Consider the following 21,601-nt stretch of genomic DNA (forward strand, 5'->3'; position numbering starts at 1 on the left):
TTAATTCATGTGGCGAAAATGTGGTTCTCAGTGAATTGTGAGAAAGTGACGCGGTTACGTAAACACGTTTTACATAGAGAAGATTGACATGTGCTGTGAGGACAATGTAATGAAAGTCACGCCAGGCAGCTGTGTTCCGTTATGTACAGCGACAGCGAGAACGTAGAGGGCAGTGTTGTATGCGACAGGCAGGGAACTGTCGTTCGTTTCCCTTCACACGAGTAAGTCACATCAATATCAACTAAAGGGAGGCCTGTCTGCCTAGCTTGCTACTGTGCTAACCAGTCTTCATCATCAGCGATATCTAGCTACAAGGAATGATAATATATTGCCGTTGTACAACGGCTTTTCTCAAAAATAAGCAATAATTACCATAAAATTCTGCATTCGAAAGTTTTATCTTGGTCACATGAGAAATACTATTACCTTTTTTATGACGAAGTCAACCACCATGGAAAGTAATGAAGTTTAACAGAGAAACTGGGAGGAACTACACGCAAAATTGAAACCCCAAAATTATTATTTTCATACATATTGAAGAGTTCTGTCTTCTGAGATATAATGCCGTGTACTAGGTTGAAAGTCTTCTGACGTTTCGGGGGAATATGTCGCTTCCAAATGAAGGGTCGAAGAATATACCAAGCAAGAACTCAGCGCGAAGCAGGTAGCAAGTAAAGCTCAAATGGCGTTATATCCGAGAAGACAGGACTCTTCATAACCACCGTTCTGAGAACATAAAATCTTACATTCATACATCTTGTTCATAATCTTCATTAGCAGTATATTAGTTCTACGTATTGCTTCTTTTCCTTTTGTTTGATTCGGAAAATTGAAATAAGTTGAATGGAGCGGAAAATAAAATGTTATCATTGGTCACTGTATGCTCATAACATCGGTACCAAAGTGCCACACGCTGTATCGCGTAGATAAAAGTAAAATTGTATCTGTATTATGCTGAACATAATTTATTATCTGAAATAAGCCCATATTTTATACGACGTTTCGGGAGTAGAGCCAGTAGAAAATGGGCAATTGTAAACATATTATTATAATAAAGAGACAGTTATCAGAAACCTTGAAGTAAACTGAAAAATTATTGCTATAGCCTACCATTCGTACTGAAATACGTAATATACAATTTTGAGTACCATTTCTAGAGTTATATGTCGCACCTTAAAGCCTTCTTCGGTTTATGTGGATACGAAATGTGATTTTATCACTCCGAGGAACGAAAAGCCACTCTATGAAACTCTCTATATAAAAATGACACTTTATCGATTTTTTATCTTTATTCAAGAAAGAATCTAATACAGAAATGATTTGATAGCATCATTCATCTGTTGGAGACCATACCTCTGTCTTACAATAATGAAAGTGCCATGGAAGGATAAAATAAAATTATTTATTGGCCTGTTTAACTAACTTTCAGGTAGCAAAGCTCACATGTTCCAAATATCATAAAAGAACACAACAGGGGCGCGCTTATGAGTCACTTTATTCCCGAAGAAAAGATTTCCTTAAGGTGTGTTATCTGAAAACTTATCTTTCCGTTGCTGCTAAACAGAGGCATTAATTATGTACCACTGCCCCATATACCTTCATGATCTAGTGCATAATTATATGCTGAAGTATAGGAGTAATTTCAACTCTATACGAGTGTGCATGATTTATATTCTTATTAACGTGTATTATAGTGTACAAGATCAATGCATGACTTTATTAACACGCTGTTGAGAGTATGGAATTTCGTGTATGGTGTAAATGGTCTAATTCCATTGGGGTAATAATTCCAAACAAGATATATTTGCCATTATGGAATATGTTCGTAAACAAGGTATTGACATACTGCATATAGCCTGCTATCCGTGATAGGTAACAGACAGATCAGTGTCTACACATATAGGTTTCCCGGAACACCAGTGGAGAATCAGTCTACGACTAGTGCCTTTGTAAAAATAACACTATGGAATTTTGCAGAAGGTCAGACAGATTTCGAAGCAGTGTATATGTTACGGTAAATCAGAGCAAACATAAAATTATAAATAATAATCGGTAATTAGACAGATAACTCTTCACAGTGGCGGCGCGGTCTAAGGTATGAACGCTGTAAAAGGAGTACAAGGAACAAAGTGTGCTAAAGACACATAACTAAAGTGAACGAAACACTAAAAAGGAACACTGAAACGGCCACTATAAAAGTTAGGATGAAAATATCCTATCAAGCGAATTAACGGCAACAACAAGAACAACAACAATAACAACGACGACGACGACGACGACGACGACTTGCCTAAGAGTTCTAGGGTAAAGTGTACAGTGCAGTGGTCTCCCCAAATAAAAAATATGGCTTGATGATGGCCCATATGTGGCCGAAACATGTAGCAGTGACATCAAATGTACATAGTTAATAACATTTAAAATATTTAACAACACGTTTAGTGAGTTAAATATATTTTAGTGTCTTTTAAGAAAGAATTGCATTTGTTGCATTACAGGCAGAATATTATACAAATCAAATGATGAACACTGGGGTCGTGGGTTCGAATCCCAATCGAGTAATGGGTGTCTGTGTGCGTTTATTCTGTGTTTATGTTGTTCTGTGTGTATGTAACGGCCTTGAGACGGGCTGATCCCCTGTCCAAGCAGTCCTACCTACTGTGTATAGGATTAAGAACGTGAAGAGGCCAGGGCCGAACAAAGGGCTTTAGAGTCATTGATGAATGAATGGATGAATTAAAAAAATTACCAAAAACAATAGTAAATAAAATAAATGTCGTTACAAGAATCACTTTTGCCGGAAATTATAAATAATTACCCGTTACTATTCATAATTACCAACGTCCATTGGTAACTGTAATAAAGTCCTACATTTATCTATTGCTTTCCAATATGTACTATCCTTCGAAACTCATAGGTTGATAACCCTGCTCTATACCTGCTTTGTTCAGTCTTTCGAAAGAATTCTTGCACGAAAGCTAATGTTACAATGTTACTATATCATGAAGTGTAATTTATTATGTTTTACTATTGTATATAATTACTGGTTATTATTCATAATTATCAATTATTTTACTTTTCCGTAACGTATATGTTACACTAAGCTGCCATCAAAATGACTGCGGAGGTAAAGCTTAAGAGCGTTCAAGTGACTAAGCTCCTATTGTAGTGTAAGCTGCTTAAGATAAGGCATAATCTGCTATGCAAATTCTGGCCTCGCACGTTACACGTTATACACGTATGTACGTAAAAGATAAAGTTGTCCCCTGTGCTTAACTAACCAAGCACTACACCATGCAGGCGTATGGGGGAGTGTCTGTGTAGGTCCACATTTTCTTGACCTAGGCACTAACTGGAGGTGAATGGGTCAGCTTCACGCCCCTGCTGCTTTACCCCCGGGGAAAGAGACCCTGGTACCCATTGGATAGGAGGTTAGGTGGACCCCAGAGCCGGTGTGGGCCACGTGGAGAAGTGAAAATTTTTGCCTCCACCTGGGCTCGAACTCCGACCCCTTCGGTCGTCCAGCCCGTAGCCAGTCGTTATACCGACTGCGCTATTCCGGCTACTTTGTATATATGTAATTATGTATATATACACCTATTACTTAGTTATTTATAGAGTTGCATAAAAGTAAATTTTTCCCTGTGCTTAACTAATTTAGTACTGCGCCATGAAGACGTATGGGGGAGTGGATGTATATATCCACGTTTTCTTCACCTCGTCACTAGTTGGAGGTGAGTGGTCAGCTTCACGCCCCGCCCCGCCCCGGGGAAGAGCCCCCCATACTCTTTGGATAGGAGGTTTGGTGAACCCTAGGGCCGGTCTGGAAGTTGTGGAAAAGTGAGAAGTTTTTACCCTACCGGGACTCGGAACTTCGACCCCTCGGGTCATGCATCCCATAGCCAGTCGCTATATCGACTGTGCGCTACCGGCTCTTATAGATTTGCCTACATCTGTTAATATGATAATGTATATAGTGAGACTTGGCAGAGGACAGATCCGTTCTCTCGTCAGAGAAGACAGCCCAAGATGGCAAACATTGCACATGCCTAAACAGACTGAAGAATTTGGTCATGAGCCCCAAGGGAGGCTCAACTTCAAGACAGACAGATGGATCGACAGTTGGTTGCAGTGTTGCTTGGACTCGTACTGCAATCATATTCAGTACACTCGAGTCCATAGTGGACGGAGCTGTGCTCTAAGTACAAGAGTCGGTAGTGTCCTAGCTTAGCCATGTTGCTATTACCGTATTTACGCATGTATAGGCCGCGTGCGTGTATAGGCCGCAGCACAATTTTCAGACAGAAATTATAGAAAAAATAATTTTCTTGGAATATTATTTCAGGAGTATTACACCCTGTATTACTAATTATGAATATAATTTTTTTAAANTACTGCAATCATATTCAGTACACTCGAGTCCAGAGTGGACGGAGCTGTGCTCTAAGTATAAGAGTCGGTAGTGTCCTAGCTTAGCCATGTTGCTATTATATTCCACTTACGTCGAACAAACATCCGCTTTCTAATTTAGCCCGAATCGAGAAATAGTCATCTCCTTTCGCTCATTTAGTGAACTATGGAAATGAATTTTTGTTCATCTTTTAAAATATTTTTGCCTTAAAATTGCATTATTTTAGGAAAATGGTGAGGAATTAATATTCAACGAAATGATTAGATGTTTCTCTTGCAGCTATATACCCGAGACTACGGCCCAACCAATATCCACTCCCCCACGTCGCCTGCAGAGTCCAGCCATGCGCGAACCTACGATTTACCAAACCAACAGGTAAATATTATCAACGACTTTTAAATGCCGCAGAAAAATTCGGAATGCTTATAAGTGAGCAATGAGTTTCTCTAACTGGAGAATGAGGAGAGTGTCCTTTCGTAAGTGAAATATTTACATTGATTGATTGCTAGGTTATTTATAACTTGTATATCAGAGTTGCATATAAAAATAAAATAATTGATGGATGTTGGTACAGAGAACTTGTCATCAATCACACAAAGAACCGAAGTATTTCAGAGACTTTGATCTTCTCATCGTGCGATATAAGAGTGATTCATTGTGAAAACACAACCGCAAGATAAATACGCTGCTACTGAACGTTGTAATGTCAGACTTAAATTGGTTTGAGATAAAACATAATTTTTACCTGTGCAAGACGAAAGAAGGCACATTACTTTCATGTGATGCAATGATGACTGAGATGATTGGTCCGCTTTTTCTTAATGACTTCATTATTCATCATTCAAGGAAGATATATTTAATAAGGACGATGCCATTACAAGACCCTGCATGCTCTTCCAAACTGAGGTGTAACATTCTGACACTTGTAACTTGAGCATGTGCAAGGCTGTGATGAACGGTTTCCGTCTTGTTCAGGTATTTCTTGCTAATAGGTTTATTAAAGCATATTGCGGATGTGTCGTGCAAAAATCATTCGTATATAAAATTTTAATCTTCAATAAATTCAGTATCGTCAGCCACAAAAGCCCTTCGTCAGATTCAGTACGTACACAATTGGTTCACATCCTTAAAACCAAGTTCCCAATTTTTATTATAATTTTATCTCCCATCTGTACCTTGATCTATCAAGTGGTGGTTTCCTAACAACTTGCCTTCCTGTATTTGGTCTCTCCAACAATGCTTGCCGAATATATGGTATAGACCTATGCAAGACTCAGGAAAATTGTAATCACAATATTCATAATAATTATTATAACGTGCACTAATTATATGCCTTCGATTGTTTGTATAATAAGGTAAAATTATTTGTATATTTAAATGTACGAAGACAAAGGTAAAGAAACCATGTGCAGAATAATTAGTTGAGAGCATGAAAAGTTTTGTGCTTATTCTAGGAGAATGAATGAATGTATAAGGGGTAGGCCTCCTGGGCCCTTGCACCATGACCTACAGTGGTCTATTGTGCTTTATTCTAGCAGAAAAACGCGTAGTTTGTATACTAGAGGTGCTTATTACGAATCCAGTGAGGACCAGTGACATTTCCAATGCACTAGGTCGAACCGTAAAGTACGCTTGTGACTATGGAAATTTCACTGAAGAATGCAAAAGAAAATACAAAGTTTATTACACAAACGTAACACGAGAATGAAGGCGCTTACATATTTCATTCGTGTATTTTATAAAGTACTATTTCATAGTAGGATACACCTGGTAGCGTAGTTGGTTGAGGCACTATGCTACAAGCTGGAATGTCGCGGGATCGAATCCTTATGAGTTGGATTTATTTCAATTTACCTAATCCTTCCAGCCGCACTATGGTCTTGGGGTCGACTCAGCCTCTAAGAGAAATGATTATCAGGAATTTTCCTGGGGGTAAAGGGCAGCCGGCGCGTAAGGCTGACAGCCTCACGCCATCTGTGAGCTGATTGTCTAGAAAATGTGGGAGCCTCAACGTCTCACAACCCTTTGGGCCTGGACGGAATGTTACAGGGATAGCTTTACTATTTCACAGTAAAACTCTTGCTAGAAAACTGACGACTGGTACTTAAATGAGAGAGTTTAACGTGAAGCACAAAGATTAATTAAATTTCACAATGACTGCTGGAAATTTCCCCATGTTTTTAGAACATATCTGCTCATTCGTTGTTTCGAAATAACAAGAAGGTTATCTAAATGCACGTTAAGCCTAATCCTGTGTCAGTGTGTGATGTATTTCAGCTTATTGACAGTTATCTCTCAGACGGATATTAATACAGAAAGTGACCTAATTAATTTAGCTCATGAGCGTAATGATTGGTTTAATGACGAGTGTAGTTTTTTCTTGTAAACGCACTACCTGACGGACCTCCCAGAAGAAATGACTTAGAGAACCCTGACAGCTCTGTACAAGAATTCTACTTGAACAACAGGCAGCATAATGAGTGCCACTGTGTTTGAGGTAATAAAGTGAAGGACGAGTGAATAATGTTGTACAGATTATATAATTTTTAATTCACTTAGAAGGGGGTGGAGTCCAACTGGGTCCACTCAGCACGGCGGCCACTGATTGGCCTATTGCAGCCTGCCCCGGGTGATTATGATGATGGAGAATTTGGTGGAATGAAGATTGCCAGGGGAAATCCAAGTGCTGGGAGAAAATCCGCCCCAGCGTCACTTTGTCCACCACAGATCCCACTTGACCAGACTCGGGATCGAGCTCGCGCCCCCGTAGTGGGAAGCCAGCGAGTAACCGCCTGAGCTATAGCGCGGCCTTGTACAGATTATATACCTTCAGGATCTGAACGATTATGAAAACGAGTTAGTACGAACCTGGGAAGAAGAATTAGACGCATATTTAAAGTTGTTTCTTGAGGATTTTTCCGGCAGTGCACGGGAGTGACCTTCTACTTGTCATGAGTTCACCGAGATTCAAATCACAGACAAAAATATTAAGAAAATATCTAAATATTTAATTATACATTCTTTACATTTCTTGGGAGTAGTGGTAGCTCATTCGGTATAGCGACAGACTAGATGGACCTGGTTCGATTCCCGGCAGTGCAAAATTTTTGTCTTCTCCATAGCGATCGGCTCTGGGATCCACCCAGCCTTCTATCCTGTGGGTACCGGCGGTTCTTTCCACTGGGGTAAACCGAAAGGGGCGTGAAGCTGACCACTTACCTTCATGTTGTGGTGGAGCTATACTTCCAGTACCCCATATGTCTTCATGGCATAGTGTTAAACTAATTAAGCACAGGGAAAACTTTACTTTTCTTACGTTTTATATTTCGTGAACCAGTGAAATATGAAAAGAGAATACGCTAGGTTTGGGGAGGGGGGTCATGTGCTTTAACCACAAGCTATTTATGCGTCATTATGCTGGAGGAAACTTGATGTAAAGCTGTAGTTCTGTAAGAACAATTTCAAATCGCATTATCAAGGAGACGGAGAACATATTCACTGGTTTTAGGATAAGAATTTGCTGCGATGATGAAAGTTTAACTGACAGAAGGACGGAATTTAATTATTCTGATTAATTTGGATTACGTTAGAATTTTTATTGAGACCGTAGATTTATGACACGTTGGCTTTCCATGCCATATGCATATCATAAGTATTCAGAACTTGTGCGTTGAAACGTGCTTTGCTTGTGATAGCAGAAGGCAAATAAGTGATAATAGTGTATCTTACGAGTACAAGTACCGTCCGAGATATGACGCACAATATTAAACCGATGTCATTGGAACGGGGTGTGAGGGTGAGGACTGGCTCGGGTATGGATCAGAGGCCAGCTCTTGTTAACAAAGTAGTGAATCTTCCAGTCCATAGGGTTCAGGGAATTTCCTGAGATATTTAACTATTATCAGCTTATCAAGATATCTGTTTCCCTAATTAATCAGTCCATGTCATTCGACATTGGCAAAATGGCTCAAAACGCACTAGGTTGACTAATCTGAAATGGCTGACTTCTTAATACTCATAAATGAATATTTCGATTATCCTTCAGTGAGGAAAAAAGCGGGCTTCTGGGATTTGGCACCTTGTATATGTGATGTTAACCGACGTTTCGGAGGTACATATCGCCTTCGTCTTCAGGGTAGAAGGAAAAATATAAGAATCCGCAAGCGAAGAGACCGTGAGAATCGGTAAAAGTAGATGGAGGCGATACGTTCCTCCGAAACGTCAGTTAACACCACATATACACGGTGCCAAATCCCAGAAGACTGCTTTCTTCATAGTCACCGCCGTGAAAGCCTCAAATCTTACATCCTTCAGTAAGTTCACTGGTACCTCATCTTTACATGACATGAATATTTTAGCAGACCTTAACAGGAAGATAAGCTGTTAGTTAAAATGCGTATACTCGTACTTCTAAGATAGGAATTACTAGGTACGTCAAAAGTACTAAACAGTATTCTCGCGGAAGTAGGTATCCCAGGATACATACAGAGCAATTGCTACTAGTATAACTGACTAAGTCCATAAAGCTGGGTTCTTCTATAGAAGTTGCCAGTCGTTCAACTACCCAAGAATTTCCCAACTTTTTTGGAACCCGAAGACTCAGTACCATGTTCGCAAGAACCATCAACTGGTCCCTATCCTGGGCCACATAGATCAATTTCATATCACCGCGTCCTAGTTTTCTGAGATACATTTTAAAATTAACTTCCCACGTATATCTGAGTCTTCCTAGTAATCTTTTTCATTTTGATTTTCCCACCAAAATGCTATATGCATTCCTTTTCTTCCCCCGTGCCTGCTACATGCCCTGTCGATATCATCTTCATTGATTTGATCACTTTAGGTGAAGTTGCTTTAGATAAACATCCATCTGATCCATTTCCTACCCAGAATGGTCTGAAACTAGGCAACATCTTATCTCCATTGTTTTTGAGCTTCCCCCCCCCCCTGGCACTACAGCCCCAGTGGGCCTAGGCCTACCTCCATGAACTTCTCCGTTCCCTTCGGTTTTTCTAGATCTTACATATTCGGTAGGACTCCTCGGGCGGGTGATCAGCTCGTCGCAAGGCCTCTACCTGTACACAAACACAGAAAGACGCACACAACCATCCATGCCCTGAGTGGGATTAGAACCCACGATCCCGGCTTCCGAGCGAGCGAAGACACTGCACGCCTTAGACCGCTCGGCTACCGTGACCGGCGTTTTTTAACTCTACTTTAGAATATTCCGTTATGAAGGTCCACAAAAACTAGGAGGGAATTGACCTGATTGGGCAATATCAGATTCTGGCTTTTGTGAACACGGTGATGTTCCTTCGTTTTGTACAAAAGCCGAGAAATGTCTTGCCACAGCTGAGTGAGACTTGGCTTGTCTGGGAGGATTATCATTCTGGGAGTTAATTTTGTCACTACTACGTGAATTCGGACTGTCTGAGATACATTTGACATGGCGTAGGCCTATGACATTTCGGGAATTCTCTAATAGCCTATCTTCATGTGGCTGGTTTTGTATATACTGACACAATGTAGAGATCAGCATATTAGTCTTAGTATTCAAAAGGTGTCGGGATCTCTCTTAACAGTTGATATGGATATTAAAACTATTGAGTGAACAGCAGTTTCAGATGACGGAGGTAGCAGCAGTGCTCTTCATGACCTTTGACTGATTGCCATTTGTTAAACAGAAGTGACAGGAGAACAGCAGGCTAGAATTGAATTGGAAGATTTCTATATTCTCTAGTTTTGTACAGCATACACCATCGTCAGAATCCTTTCAAGTCTAGCTTTTCTATAGCCCGGTGAAAACTAACCGATGTTTACGAGGGACATACTGCCTCCACTTTCAGGGTTGACGTGTAAGTCAAGCAAGAGACGAACATGAAGCAGGTTACAGGGTTCGTGCTCGTTTCCTTCTTGACTTATTCTTCGAACCGGAAGATAGAGGCAGTATATCCGTACAAAAATTCTGTTGACTCTCACCGGACTACTACGTTTCATTCATGAAAGAAAAAACTTTTCATAGCCACCTTTATGAGAACTTCAGTTTCAATAAGAACTGAATACGTTCATCATATCAGAAGAATACGTACAAGGGTTTCAGTGGAACTGATACAAACACATGAAAGACAGAATACAGAGCGCAGTGAGCGGACGAGAACCGCAAGAGTAGAAGCTCAGGTCGATAGCCTAAAGGATAACGTACAGCCAGAAGATAAACAGCTTCAATCAGAATAACCTTTTGGCTGATGATGATAAGCACTTAGTTTCGCAAGAAATTTAATGAAAACTCATTTCACCCGGTGAAATGATTAACTGAGCCATTTTTATGTTTCCACAACAAAGAGCATTGTCATCTTCTGGGCCGTGACACCGTCACACTCGGACAATCACACTCTTCACTCATTTAGCCTCGTTGGATGTATTTTGTCCAGGGAAGTGTATGCTTCTTTATCTGTGTAATTTCTACATATAAAAAAGATAAAGCTACCTCTGTAACAGGCGATGGAGGCCCATAGGGTTGCGAGACGTCGAGGCTCCCACATTTTCTAGACAGTCGGCTCAAAGATTGCAAAGTTGTCAGCCTTACGCCCCGGCCGTCCTTTACCCCACAGGAATATTCCTGGTACTCATTTCTGTTAGAGGCTGAGTCTTCCTCAGGACCTCAGTGCGACTGGAAGGATTAGGTAAATCGAAAAATCCAGTGATCTCATCGGGAACCGAACCCGCCACCTTCCGGCTTGTAGCATAGATCCTCAACCAACTACTCTACTGCGTGTCCCAAGTTTCTGCACATAAGTGACGATAATAGCGCGGCACATAATGCATATGTAAGTTGCTTTTACGGTCCCACTCAGGTACTTAATATGAACTCGAACTCAGTTGGGACACAGGAGAGGGTAATAATTATTTAGATACTCAAGTAATTCCCCACATTGTACCCATCCATAATATTCATTATATCCTTTAAAATAGTCCGCCATTCTCTATCCCTAGGCAGATGAATCCATTCCACAATCTATTCCCGGCGTTGCCAGATTTTCTGAGAAGTAGTGGCTCTGGAACGGGGTCCACTAAGCCCCGTGAGGATAGTTGACGAGGTATTTCAATAGCGGCTCCGGTCTAGAAAGCTGAGATTAACTGCCGTGGGGATTCGTTGCGCTTACCACGCGACAGCCACTATCCGTTAAAGTTGGCACTAATTTCGCCGACAAGCGGCTGTCGTTCGGTCGGTATAATTCGCTTGCGGACTCAAGCCATGGAGTTTGTCTTTTGTAAGAAGCAAAATGTTGGGTCTTTCTCGGCCAGGGCTAAAGACGTATTGTGTTCAAAACTATTTGTACACTTTTCGGAGAGGTTACTGCATTTATCAACTTCCCGCTTCATTCGGTATTTTATTTGGACCACCTGATAATATATCTTCCCATCAGGAGATGTCCAAGTAAATTTATGGATGTTACGATGTGGGAACATGGTGGCACAGTTCAGATATTTGGGAACAACGATAACAGATCGAAACCCTATTCGGGAGGAAATTAAGAGGAGATTGAACTCGGGTAATGCCTGCTACCATTCACTCCAAAACCTTTTGTCTTCTCGTCTGTTGTCCAAAAACATAAAAATTAGAATATACAAAACTATAATTTTGCCCGTGGTTCTATATGGGTGTGAAACTTGGTCTCTGACATTAAGGGACGAACATAGACTGAGGGTGTTTGGGAACAGACTGTTTAGGAGAATATTTGGACCGAAGAGAGATGAAGTGACAGGAGGTTGGAGAAAACTACATAATGAGGAGCTTCATAACTTGTACTCTTCTCCAAGTATAATTAGAACGCTCAAGTCAAGGAGGATGAGGAGGCCAGGTCATGTAGCACGAATGGGGTAGAGGACGAATGCGTATAGGATATTGGTGTGAAAGCCAGAAGGAGAGAGATCACAGGGAAGACCAAGGCGTAGGTGGGTGGACAATATTAGAATGGATCTTGGAGAGATAGGATGGGATGGATCTGGCTCAGGATAGCGACCAGCGGAGGGCTCTTGTGAACACGGTGATGAACCTTCGGGTTCCATAAAATGCTGGGAAAATCTTGAGTAGCTACAGAATTGGCGGCTCCTCAAGAAGGGCTCAGCTTCATGAGTAAGTAAGTAAGTAAGTAAGTAAGTAAGTAAATTGACAGTGTAGGAAAATGTATATTTTCTCTCGTAGTTATTGTAATCAAGCAACCAGACACTTCAAGGAACCCTTCCAAGAACGGAATTGGTGTTTCAGGAAAGCTCGGCTGGCAGTAAGGAGCCTAGTGTAACGGAATGATGTTAGTCACAAAACTTATTAGACGTGACGAACCTGTACACGTCTTCGTCTTGCCGTGAACCGGAATTGCACTTTACCATCTCTTCAATGACAGGCCTATGCACTTGTACTTACGTGTTGAGAGCGTTTGCTCCTTAATTTAAAGGTAAAATTGCCCATGTGCTTAACTAATTAAGCACTACACCATGAATGCGTATTGGGGCGTGGATGTATAGTTCCACATTTTCTTGACCTCGGCACTAGTTGAAGGTGAGTGGTCAGCTTCACGCCACTGCCGCTTTACCCCTGGAAAGAGCCCCCGGTACCCATTGGCTAGGAGGATTGGTTGACCCCAGTGTCGGTCTGGACGACGTGAAGAGGAGAAAATTCTTGACCCTATCGGGACTCGAACTCGGACCCCTTGGTCATCCAGGCCGTAGTCAGTCGCTATATCGACTACTCTCTCCCGGTTCCGTTTTGTTCCTTACTGTATATCAGATAAACCGGCATGACGCAACGAATAAGTTTCCGTCTCTGCTCCAGGTCTATATGCTGCAGACGACCATGTTTTAATAATTCCTCGTATCAACGCTCAACGTCCACCTCGAAACGACATTGGCCGACACATGTTGACCAGACGCTTGGTAGCAATGTGTATCTTATTCTCAAGCTCTGTTCCGCTAAGCATACTGGTATGTTATGAGGTTTCGATTGGACTTTTCCATGCCTGGAGTCGAAATTAGAATCTTTCAACAGTGCTAACATCTTCCGCTGTTTGAGGCTTGTCACATCACACGCAGTTCGGACCACGTTCTGCCTTGTGGTGGTTTATATGCGTTTCATATTTTCATGCATTATCATTGCATTACTACTGTTTAATATTCGTTAAGAGCATTCTGAAAAATTGAAACTACATTTACCTTTTAAATAATAAAAATATGATTTATGTGGATGTGTCGTTCTCGCAACGAGGACGTCCACAGAGAGACCACAGCAGAGAGAGCCATTTGTTTCAATCTGTGCTAGCGTCAATTACACACACTGCACTGTGTGTTGTTCTGTCCAGAGACAAACGACCCGATGGCCTCTCTGCCACGCCAAGTAGGCATGGACCCACGGCCAGTTTTCCTCAACTTCTATACACCAACGACCAATCACTACACACGTCGAACACATCCGCCGGCTGGCGTGAAATATTGTTCTTAGGAAACACCCCTGACCATACACTATGGTTTTATCTACTTTTTTGTCTTCTTTCGTCTATCTTCCACCCTCTGCAATTCCATTCTTTTCTGTTTTGTGTTCAGTTGAAGGGTAAAATACAGTATTTCGAGGATTTTTAAGGGGAAAACAGGAAGTTAATAATATATATGTTTAGGCTGAAAACAAAGCTTTATTGGACTCAAGTGGAAGAACTGTTTGTATGTCAAACTCAAGAATTGCTGTCTGAAATGTATAATTTCCGTGCTAAAATTAAATTCCTACCGTCGTTTATTGGAACCTAAATTTACGCTTACCACAGCGTTACTCTTTTTGTTTAGAACTTAATGGGTTTCCGCAGAAACCGTTACTCCATATTTACCGAAGTATAATTCTATTTCTTAGCGAAATCTTAAACCTGGTACTTAGCAAGAAGTCAGAAATTCGAAAATATGACTTATGAAAAACAATAATCATTTAATGTAAACAAAACCTGCAGTCTGCCCCAACTGTACGCCATAAAAGGACATCTCATTGGATCCTTAAAGGGTATTTATAGAGAGGATACGGATAGCAGGGCTGCAAAAGGAGTAACTAAATACTGTATTATTGAACTAAACTATGCAGTTACAGCTATAGAAGATTGTAAGTTATGTCTGTTTCTGCATCTCGTATATTGCTAGGACGTTTGTTGTCTTGGCGTGACTGCCTAAGCTGCGGATGGAGGTGACGGCCCCCACAGGGAGAGTTAGCAAAGAGACAAAGCCTACAGTGAATAGGAAGCCCAGTGGGCATTGTCCTGCAACTTGGGGGCCGGGCGTGCAACTGAATAGCAAGATCTAGTAAAAGATAAAGGTAAAATTGTCCTTGTGCCTAAATAATTAAGCATCACGCCATTGAGACGTATGGGAGAGTGGAGGTCACCTTACGTGACCTCGGCACTAGCTGGAGGCGAGTGGTCACCTTCACACCTCGGCAGTTTTACCCGCACGGTACCCGGTACCCATTGGATAGTAGGTTGGGTGGACCCCATGGAAGAGGGAAAAAATTACCACTGCCAGTACTCGAACCCCTACCGTCCAGCCCGTTGCCCGTTGCCCGTAGTCCTTACCTATATCGAGCGAGCTATCTCAGCTCTGACTGACATGTTACGAGATGCTACACAGGATCTCAGACCTGGACAGTGGGATGAGAGTGGCATGTAGTACGCACGGTACCTCTTGGCTATCGCTAAGTGTTACCAAAAAACACTATTTCAATTTTTCATGTCTTAATTTTTGTTCTCTTGTTTTAATGTTTTAATTTTTATCTTCACTTCTGTAATTTTAATTCTACTTTTATTTAAAGGTTTTAAAGGCTTTAAATTTCGCCGGAAATTTGTTCGAAATTTACTTTCGAATTTAATTTTCAAGACACAATAAGGATCCTTGTTCGTTGAAAAAATGACAATTGATTAAACTCAACAACTCAGACTGGTACATTGTACGCCTGAAGATGACCTGTTAAAAAGGGTCGAAACATGTTGTGTCTTTAATAAACCTATTAAAAGTAAATGTTGATGCAGTAGTATATTCTTTGTTTTGAATGCTGATAGTTGTGTAGACGGTACCTTCAATACCTTACATATCAGATTTCCTTGTTTTCGTGTACGAAATTTGGTTTCTTAATATAAGAAAAATTCAGATTTCAGTCGGTATAACGACTGGCTACGGGCTGGACGACCAAGGGGATGGTGTTCGAGTCCCAGTAGGGTCAAGAATTTTCTCTTCAAATCGTCCACACCGGCTCTGGGGTCCACCCAACTCCCTATCCAACTGATACCGGGGGCTCTTTCTCCGGGAGTAAGGAGACCGGGGAGTGAAGCTGACGACTTGTGCCGAGTTCAAGAAAATGTGGATCTATACATCCACTCCCCCATACACCTTATGGTGTAGTGTTTAATTCGTTGAGCACAGGGGCTACTTCAACTTTTTTACCTTGAAAATTTGTGTTAGGAAATATTGTTTGTCTAATGTTTTTATAGCATACGAGAAAATTCCGCAACTGCTTGTCTCGTCATTCATTCCAAATTGTGGCAAGAAGCGACAAAGTGCCTTTCTTAGTTTATCGTAACTGTTTTCTGTTGATACTGTCACTGGTTTTTTCTTTCAATTGACCTAATCCTTCCAGCCGCACTATGGCCCTGGAGTCGACTCAGTCTCTAACAGAAATGAGTACCAGGAATTAATTAAATAATTTTCTTGGGGAGTAAAGCGCGGCCGGCGCGTAAGGCTGACAACCTTACCGCCATCTTTGAGTCGATTGTCTAGTTAATGTGGGACCCTCAACGTCTCACAACCCTATGGGCCTTCACGGCCCGGTACAGGGATTGCTTTACTTTTTACTTTTTTTACTGTTTAGTTTTGTGAGGTCAGGTTAGCTGCACCGTATAATGTAGCGTTGTTACAGTTTTATGCGCTGTTTACGGGCACTGCTGTGACATATTTTTCTGTCTGAACAATCTGTATCACGAACCAAACTGTAGCGTGATATCTTATATAAACACGTAATAAATCATTATTTTCACGTCAACATTTGCACTATGAAGGATATTCGGCCGCCCTATTCCTGGAAGAACTATCCGTCTTTACCTACTTGATGAGAATTAATTGATTTCTTCATATTATGTTTTTCAGTGCTTAAGCATTTTTAGTGTTCCATTTTGACAATATGTATCACAGTACTCCAGTTTGGTATAGTGCATAGTTAAATTCCCTGCAAAGAGGCTGATCTGTGTTCTAGTGTTCTGAGGGATTGTATGAATATTCCTTTGGAGTTCTGACGTCGAATAACATGTCCTGTATATTTTCCAGTCCCATAACAATTCTCTTTGCAAAGCATATAACACTATTGTAATATTGTTTTGCGAATTAAAAGAACAATATCTCCGACACAGTAGTGTAACATTTAATGTCTTTTTATGTTAATCGTTCGATGACGTCCCTTTCTAATCTTCTGCAGGCATTTGAGAGCTTGCTAGAAGTAGCTGACTTTTGACACTTATTATAAATACTGTGACGAATATGGTCATTGCTGGGCAACGGTTCAGTAAGCACGTTCTAGTGGCAACGGATAAACGAGAATAACAGAGGAAACGTTTGAGATGGTGATCTATATTCGGATCGCCTGGAAGTTAGTCCAGTCAAGTAAGTGCAATGTTTCAGTGAACAGTGATTCTTTGTTCTTCATTCGCCACTCGTAGTCCTGTAAGAAATGGAGCGAGTCTTAGAAGTCATTGATTATGAACTGTTATAATTGATTGTAATTGTAATCGAAGTACCAATAAATCAAATCCAGAACCCGTCATATCAGTCACGCAAACCCCGAATACGTGGCAATATGCTTAATGTCTCACTTATTGACTGTCAGTCTTACGTATGCAGGTTGGTTCGAGTGAAATGTTATTGTGAATTTATGACGACTGACCAAGAAAGCCCGTGAATAATCATTTTTATTTTGTCCTTTACCGGATATTGGATGTCAGTGACCCGGCGCTTGACACTAAGCTACTACGCACTAGCAATTAGTTGTCCGGGGACTAATTTTGCCCCGGAAGTAGTTATCGTAGTTGCATAAACTCTTTCTGTGACGTCTGTTATCAGTGTAAAAGTACTTCAGTTAAACTGCAGTGTATCGCTGTATATGTATGCGAAAGGTTTACATAAAATTGTAATAGAAAGACTGACCTATGATTTTAATTATATAAATGTCTTATTCCTGTTCTCACGTTCCTACTAAGACAGACTTGCAAATGAAGTATTATAAATATTTCCCTCCTCTATTGTGTAAGACAGGGTTGGCCAAAGCTCTAGAGTTTGAAACTTATTCTGATTTCATGCAAGACAGTTAAAAAAGGCGGGTGAACTTGAGATATACATGAAGTCAATACAAATAATGCACATTGCAAAATGGAAGTTGTAATTTTACAATGACGAAACAGAGTGTAATAAAAATTACTTGCAAGAATATTAAATTGTAATAATTATATGTTGACACAGGTGAATAAATGTAATTATACTGCGACATGATGACTGAAGGGCACAACCATTGCTTGGTAATAGCTCGATAAACACTTTTTCCGCAGCAACGAATAAACATGAAACAACAGAGGAATTCTTCCAAGCGGTGTTTTCTGTGTGATCCATACAGATGTTATGTACCAAGGGTACCAGCCGAGCTGACAGTCTGTCGTGAGTCTAGAGTAGACAGTTCAGGACCAGTTATGAGACGGTATCCAGCAGAAGAATCACCATTGTTGGGAACCGTAATCTAGCAACGGCTAGTGAAGAAAAACTGAGAAGACTTAGTGAGTGCCAAAGTGAGAAATCGAGTACGTTAATCAGCGATATTTTTATAATTACTTGTAGTTACGATTTATAAGAATGTAGAATTCACATTTTCTTTTGTACTGAACGTGCATGAATAAGTTTTGTCTTCACAGTACCAGAGTTCTCACTTTGGGTGGGGAGGGAATTATGCCGCCCTCTACCTCGGAGGATACTCGTATACCAAAAATAAGGGTGTTTCTTATAGGAACCAAAAAGTGAGAATCAGTTTTTCTTACATTTGTGTCATTGGCCGAATTTCGCTTGTATAGGTAACATATGCAGACAACTCAAGAAAGGCTGCTGAAAATCTACTCTGAGAAGTTTCTGTTAAACCTAACGTACTGTCATAGTGAGCTATATGTTCCTTCAGACACTGTTCGGGAAGTCGTCAAAAATCGTAAAGTATTTTCTTCTCGATAATTCTTCTACTAAATATTTTCGCCCGAGCTAATAAAATCAGATTCAAGAAGTCGTTTCACAAGCAGAAGGAATACCAGTAGATTCTAAAGGGTTCTGACTATGGTGTATAACAAAGAATTACTGGGTTCTTGGACTTCTTCCATCGTCCGTTATTCTAGAGAAGAGAAAACACGACGTTTCGGAAACTGGATCTGTTTCCGTCCTCAGGTGAAAGGGAGAGGATACACCTACTTACGTGGGCCCCTTACAAATAGCTAATCTTAGTCACTGGGCCAATGAATACCGCTTATACAAGTAAAATATGAAGAACATTTCTTTCTTTCCTCTTGCTCCCGCTTTGGAGCATAGGGCTGATTTCTCAGTTTCATGATCATTTTTACGGACGGTAGGACTCCTTGGACGGGTGATCACCTCGTCGCAAGGCCTCTACCTAAACACAGGACAACATAACACAGCATAAACACACACACAGACATCCATGCCTTTGAGCGGGAATCGAGCCCAAGATCGCGGTTTCCAAGCGAGTGAAGACAGTACATGCTTTAGACCGCTCTACTACCGTGACCGGCTGACGAACATAAGAACATTTACTTTTAGAAATGTTGTTCAGTCTTTTACACAAAATTATGACGTCACTGGTAAAGACCAGAAATGACAGTTCGGTTAGTATTAAATTTAATATGATGTCTTATAGGCTTGTCATTACACGGCCCTGGCTGTTGACGAAGCACGTAGATAAGCAGACAAACAGGAATAGTTTGCAATGCAGCGCTAGACGCAGTGGATGCGGAGAAACAATACCATCGCCAAAGCCTCTGATATAGGCCCCTGAACCCGAGACAAAGCACAAGCAGAGGCTATTACCGTCGTACTAAAAGAAGCTGTTACGAGATGCAGCTGGTAAAAACCGTTGCTAGCCTCAAGTTACTCCGAACAGTTCCTCATTAGACGTCCAGACCTTCTGTGACGTCCTGCCAACCTTCCCATCCGGCGGCGAAGACGTTCGAAGCCTATCGGCATGATATTAAAGTTGACAAAACGTGAAGTTCTATTCTTACGCCATGACGATTTGTCGTGCGGGTTTGACCACCCCTTGAATACTTCAGAATTCGGCAGTTAAACAAGTTCCTGTGTTGTGTCCCTTGTTTAGTAAGTATGTATATCATTATTATGTTGCAGAGTGCGTGATCCGGCATGGCAGTCCTCCCCACCCCCCAACACACACACACACACACACACACCCTGAATGCTAAAAGGGCGGAGTAGCCACAGACATAAATCATGGGGTGTGTGAGTTGTGGTCGGACCCTGTAATTTCTCTGTTTCTTCACTCCACTCTCCTCCGCTGTTCTCAATTTCGTCTTCTCTTTCTTACTCTTCCTATTTTTCTTTATTTCCTTGCCTGCTTTGGCATTCTTGCCAGCCACCACCATCCCGATGCAGTATGTTGTGTGTACATACATTCATACAGAGAGCCACTCCTCTCCGTGATGCACGCAACCAGTCCTTCTAAGAAAGTCTTTCGGTGTAACTGATAGCAATTGACGTCCAACATACAGCAACGACATGCAGAAGTAGCTCACGCAGAGTATAATTGACGTTGTAATTATCATAAGAAGTGCAGGAGAGAGAGAAAGATAGATGGGCCCAAGATAGTTTACGGAACCGCCGATAGGGAATGTAATTATCTTTAGAGTTGATGTACAGGTTGGAAATGATCATGCAGGCTGGGAATATAGAGGTCTACATACTGTATAAATGTGTGCTCCAGCCGTATATATGATACCTTTCAACGCCTTCTTCAAGTCTGGTCAAGTTATGTTGGCAAGTTGAACCACCGCAGACATGCTGTTGGGTTAAATTAAGGTATTTCCTAACAAAATTTCAGATACATTTGTGCTCATCTACAGTACTGATTTTATTACATTGGACTACATGATAAAGTGAGTGGTAACCCACTTAGAAACTGCCGGGAGATTAATAACATTACTTCATAATTTGTGCTTGTCCTGAAAAGTGATTAAGGATAACGTCAGTGAAGACCGATGGTTATTACTGTCCTACTTAAGTCAGTGCCGAGAGCAGCCGACAGGGCTGGCAGATAATGTCAAATTGGTTGACGAATGAAGAAAAATATGTCTCTGTTGTTTTAGCCTGTTCTGCATATTTCATGAATAAAATAAATATTTGGATAGTATTTGTTCTCGTGTATGTACGCATGCGCGTGTGTGTGTGTAGGGAGGGTGGGGGGTGGGAGGACGATGTGTTTCATGCGATGGGATTCGCATGAGGATAAATCATCAGTACAAGCAAATAAAAGGTAAAGCTCTCCCTGTGCTTAATTAGTTAAGCTTTATGCCATGAAGATATAAAAAGGTAAATTATTAACACCAATTTATCACACAAATACATGACTATATCTTACCAATACTCAAAATGTTGTATACATTTATGATAGTATTATTTTGTTTTATTATTGCCAGTGGGGTGGGACTAAGTCCCTTGTACAGCGGCCACTTCTGGCCTATTGTACCAGCCACAGATGATAGGTGAGGGTCATTGTGGAGCAATTGTGGAATGAAGATTGGCAGGGGAAATCGAAGTACTCGGAGAAAACCTGCCCCAGCGCCACTTTGTCCACCACAAATCCCACTTGACCAGACCCGGGATTGAACCCGGGCCGCCGCCGTGGGAAGCCAGCGACTAACCGCTTGAGCGGCTTGAGCTATGGCGCGGCCCTTTATGAGAGTAAGGAGTCAATATTAGAACATTAAGAAGGACTCATTAAAGGCCGCAACTAACTGGCTCCAAGGAAGCGCAGACTTGCTCAGTTCGGTTCACAAAGAAATTCTCTTCATTCCATGCAAGCAGACGCGGACCAGATAATCGCAGACGATTTTGGTATAAAGGGTAAAA

At 41.2% G+C, this 21,601-nt stretch overlaps 1 protein-coding gene across 5 annotated transcripts in view; it reads left to right on the forward strand.

The window, feature by feature from the left end:
* The window catches only part of LOC111865140 (zinc finger protein Elbow), a 1,021,422-nt gene that overhangs the window by 458,150 nt on the left and 541,671 nt on the right, over nt 1–21,601 (forward strand). For 4 of the 5 annotated variants that reach the window (XM_023852904.2, XM_033751700.1, XM_023852903.2 and 1 more), the window contains exon 4: nt 4,688–4,783. In XM_023852904.2, coding sequence (XP_023708672.1) covers nt 4,688–4,783 — 96 coding nt within the window. Of the gene's footprint in view, nt 1–4,395; nt 4,784–21,601 lie in introns of those variants that run through there. The other variant, XM_023852902.2, reaches the window with a different exon arrangement.

Source organism: Cryptotermes secundus, unplaced genomic scaffold (assembly GCF_002891405.2).
Source record: "Cryptotermes secundus unplaced genomic scaffold, Csec_1.0 scaffold92, whole genome shotgun sequence".
In the NCBI taxonomy this organism is placed as follows: Eukaryota; Metazoa; Arthropoda; class Insecta; order Blattodea; family Kalotermitidae; genus Cryptotermes; species Cryptotermes secundus.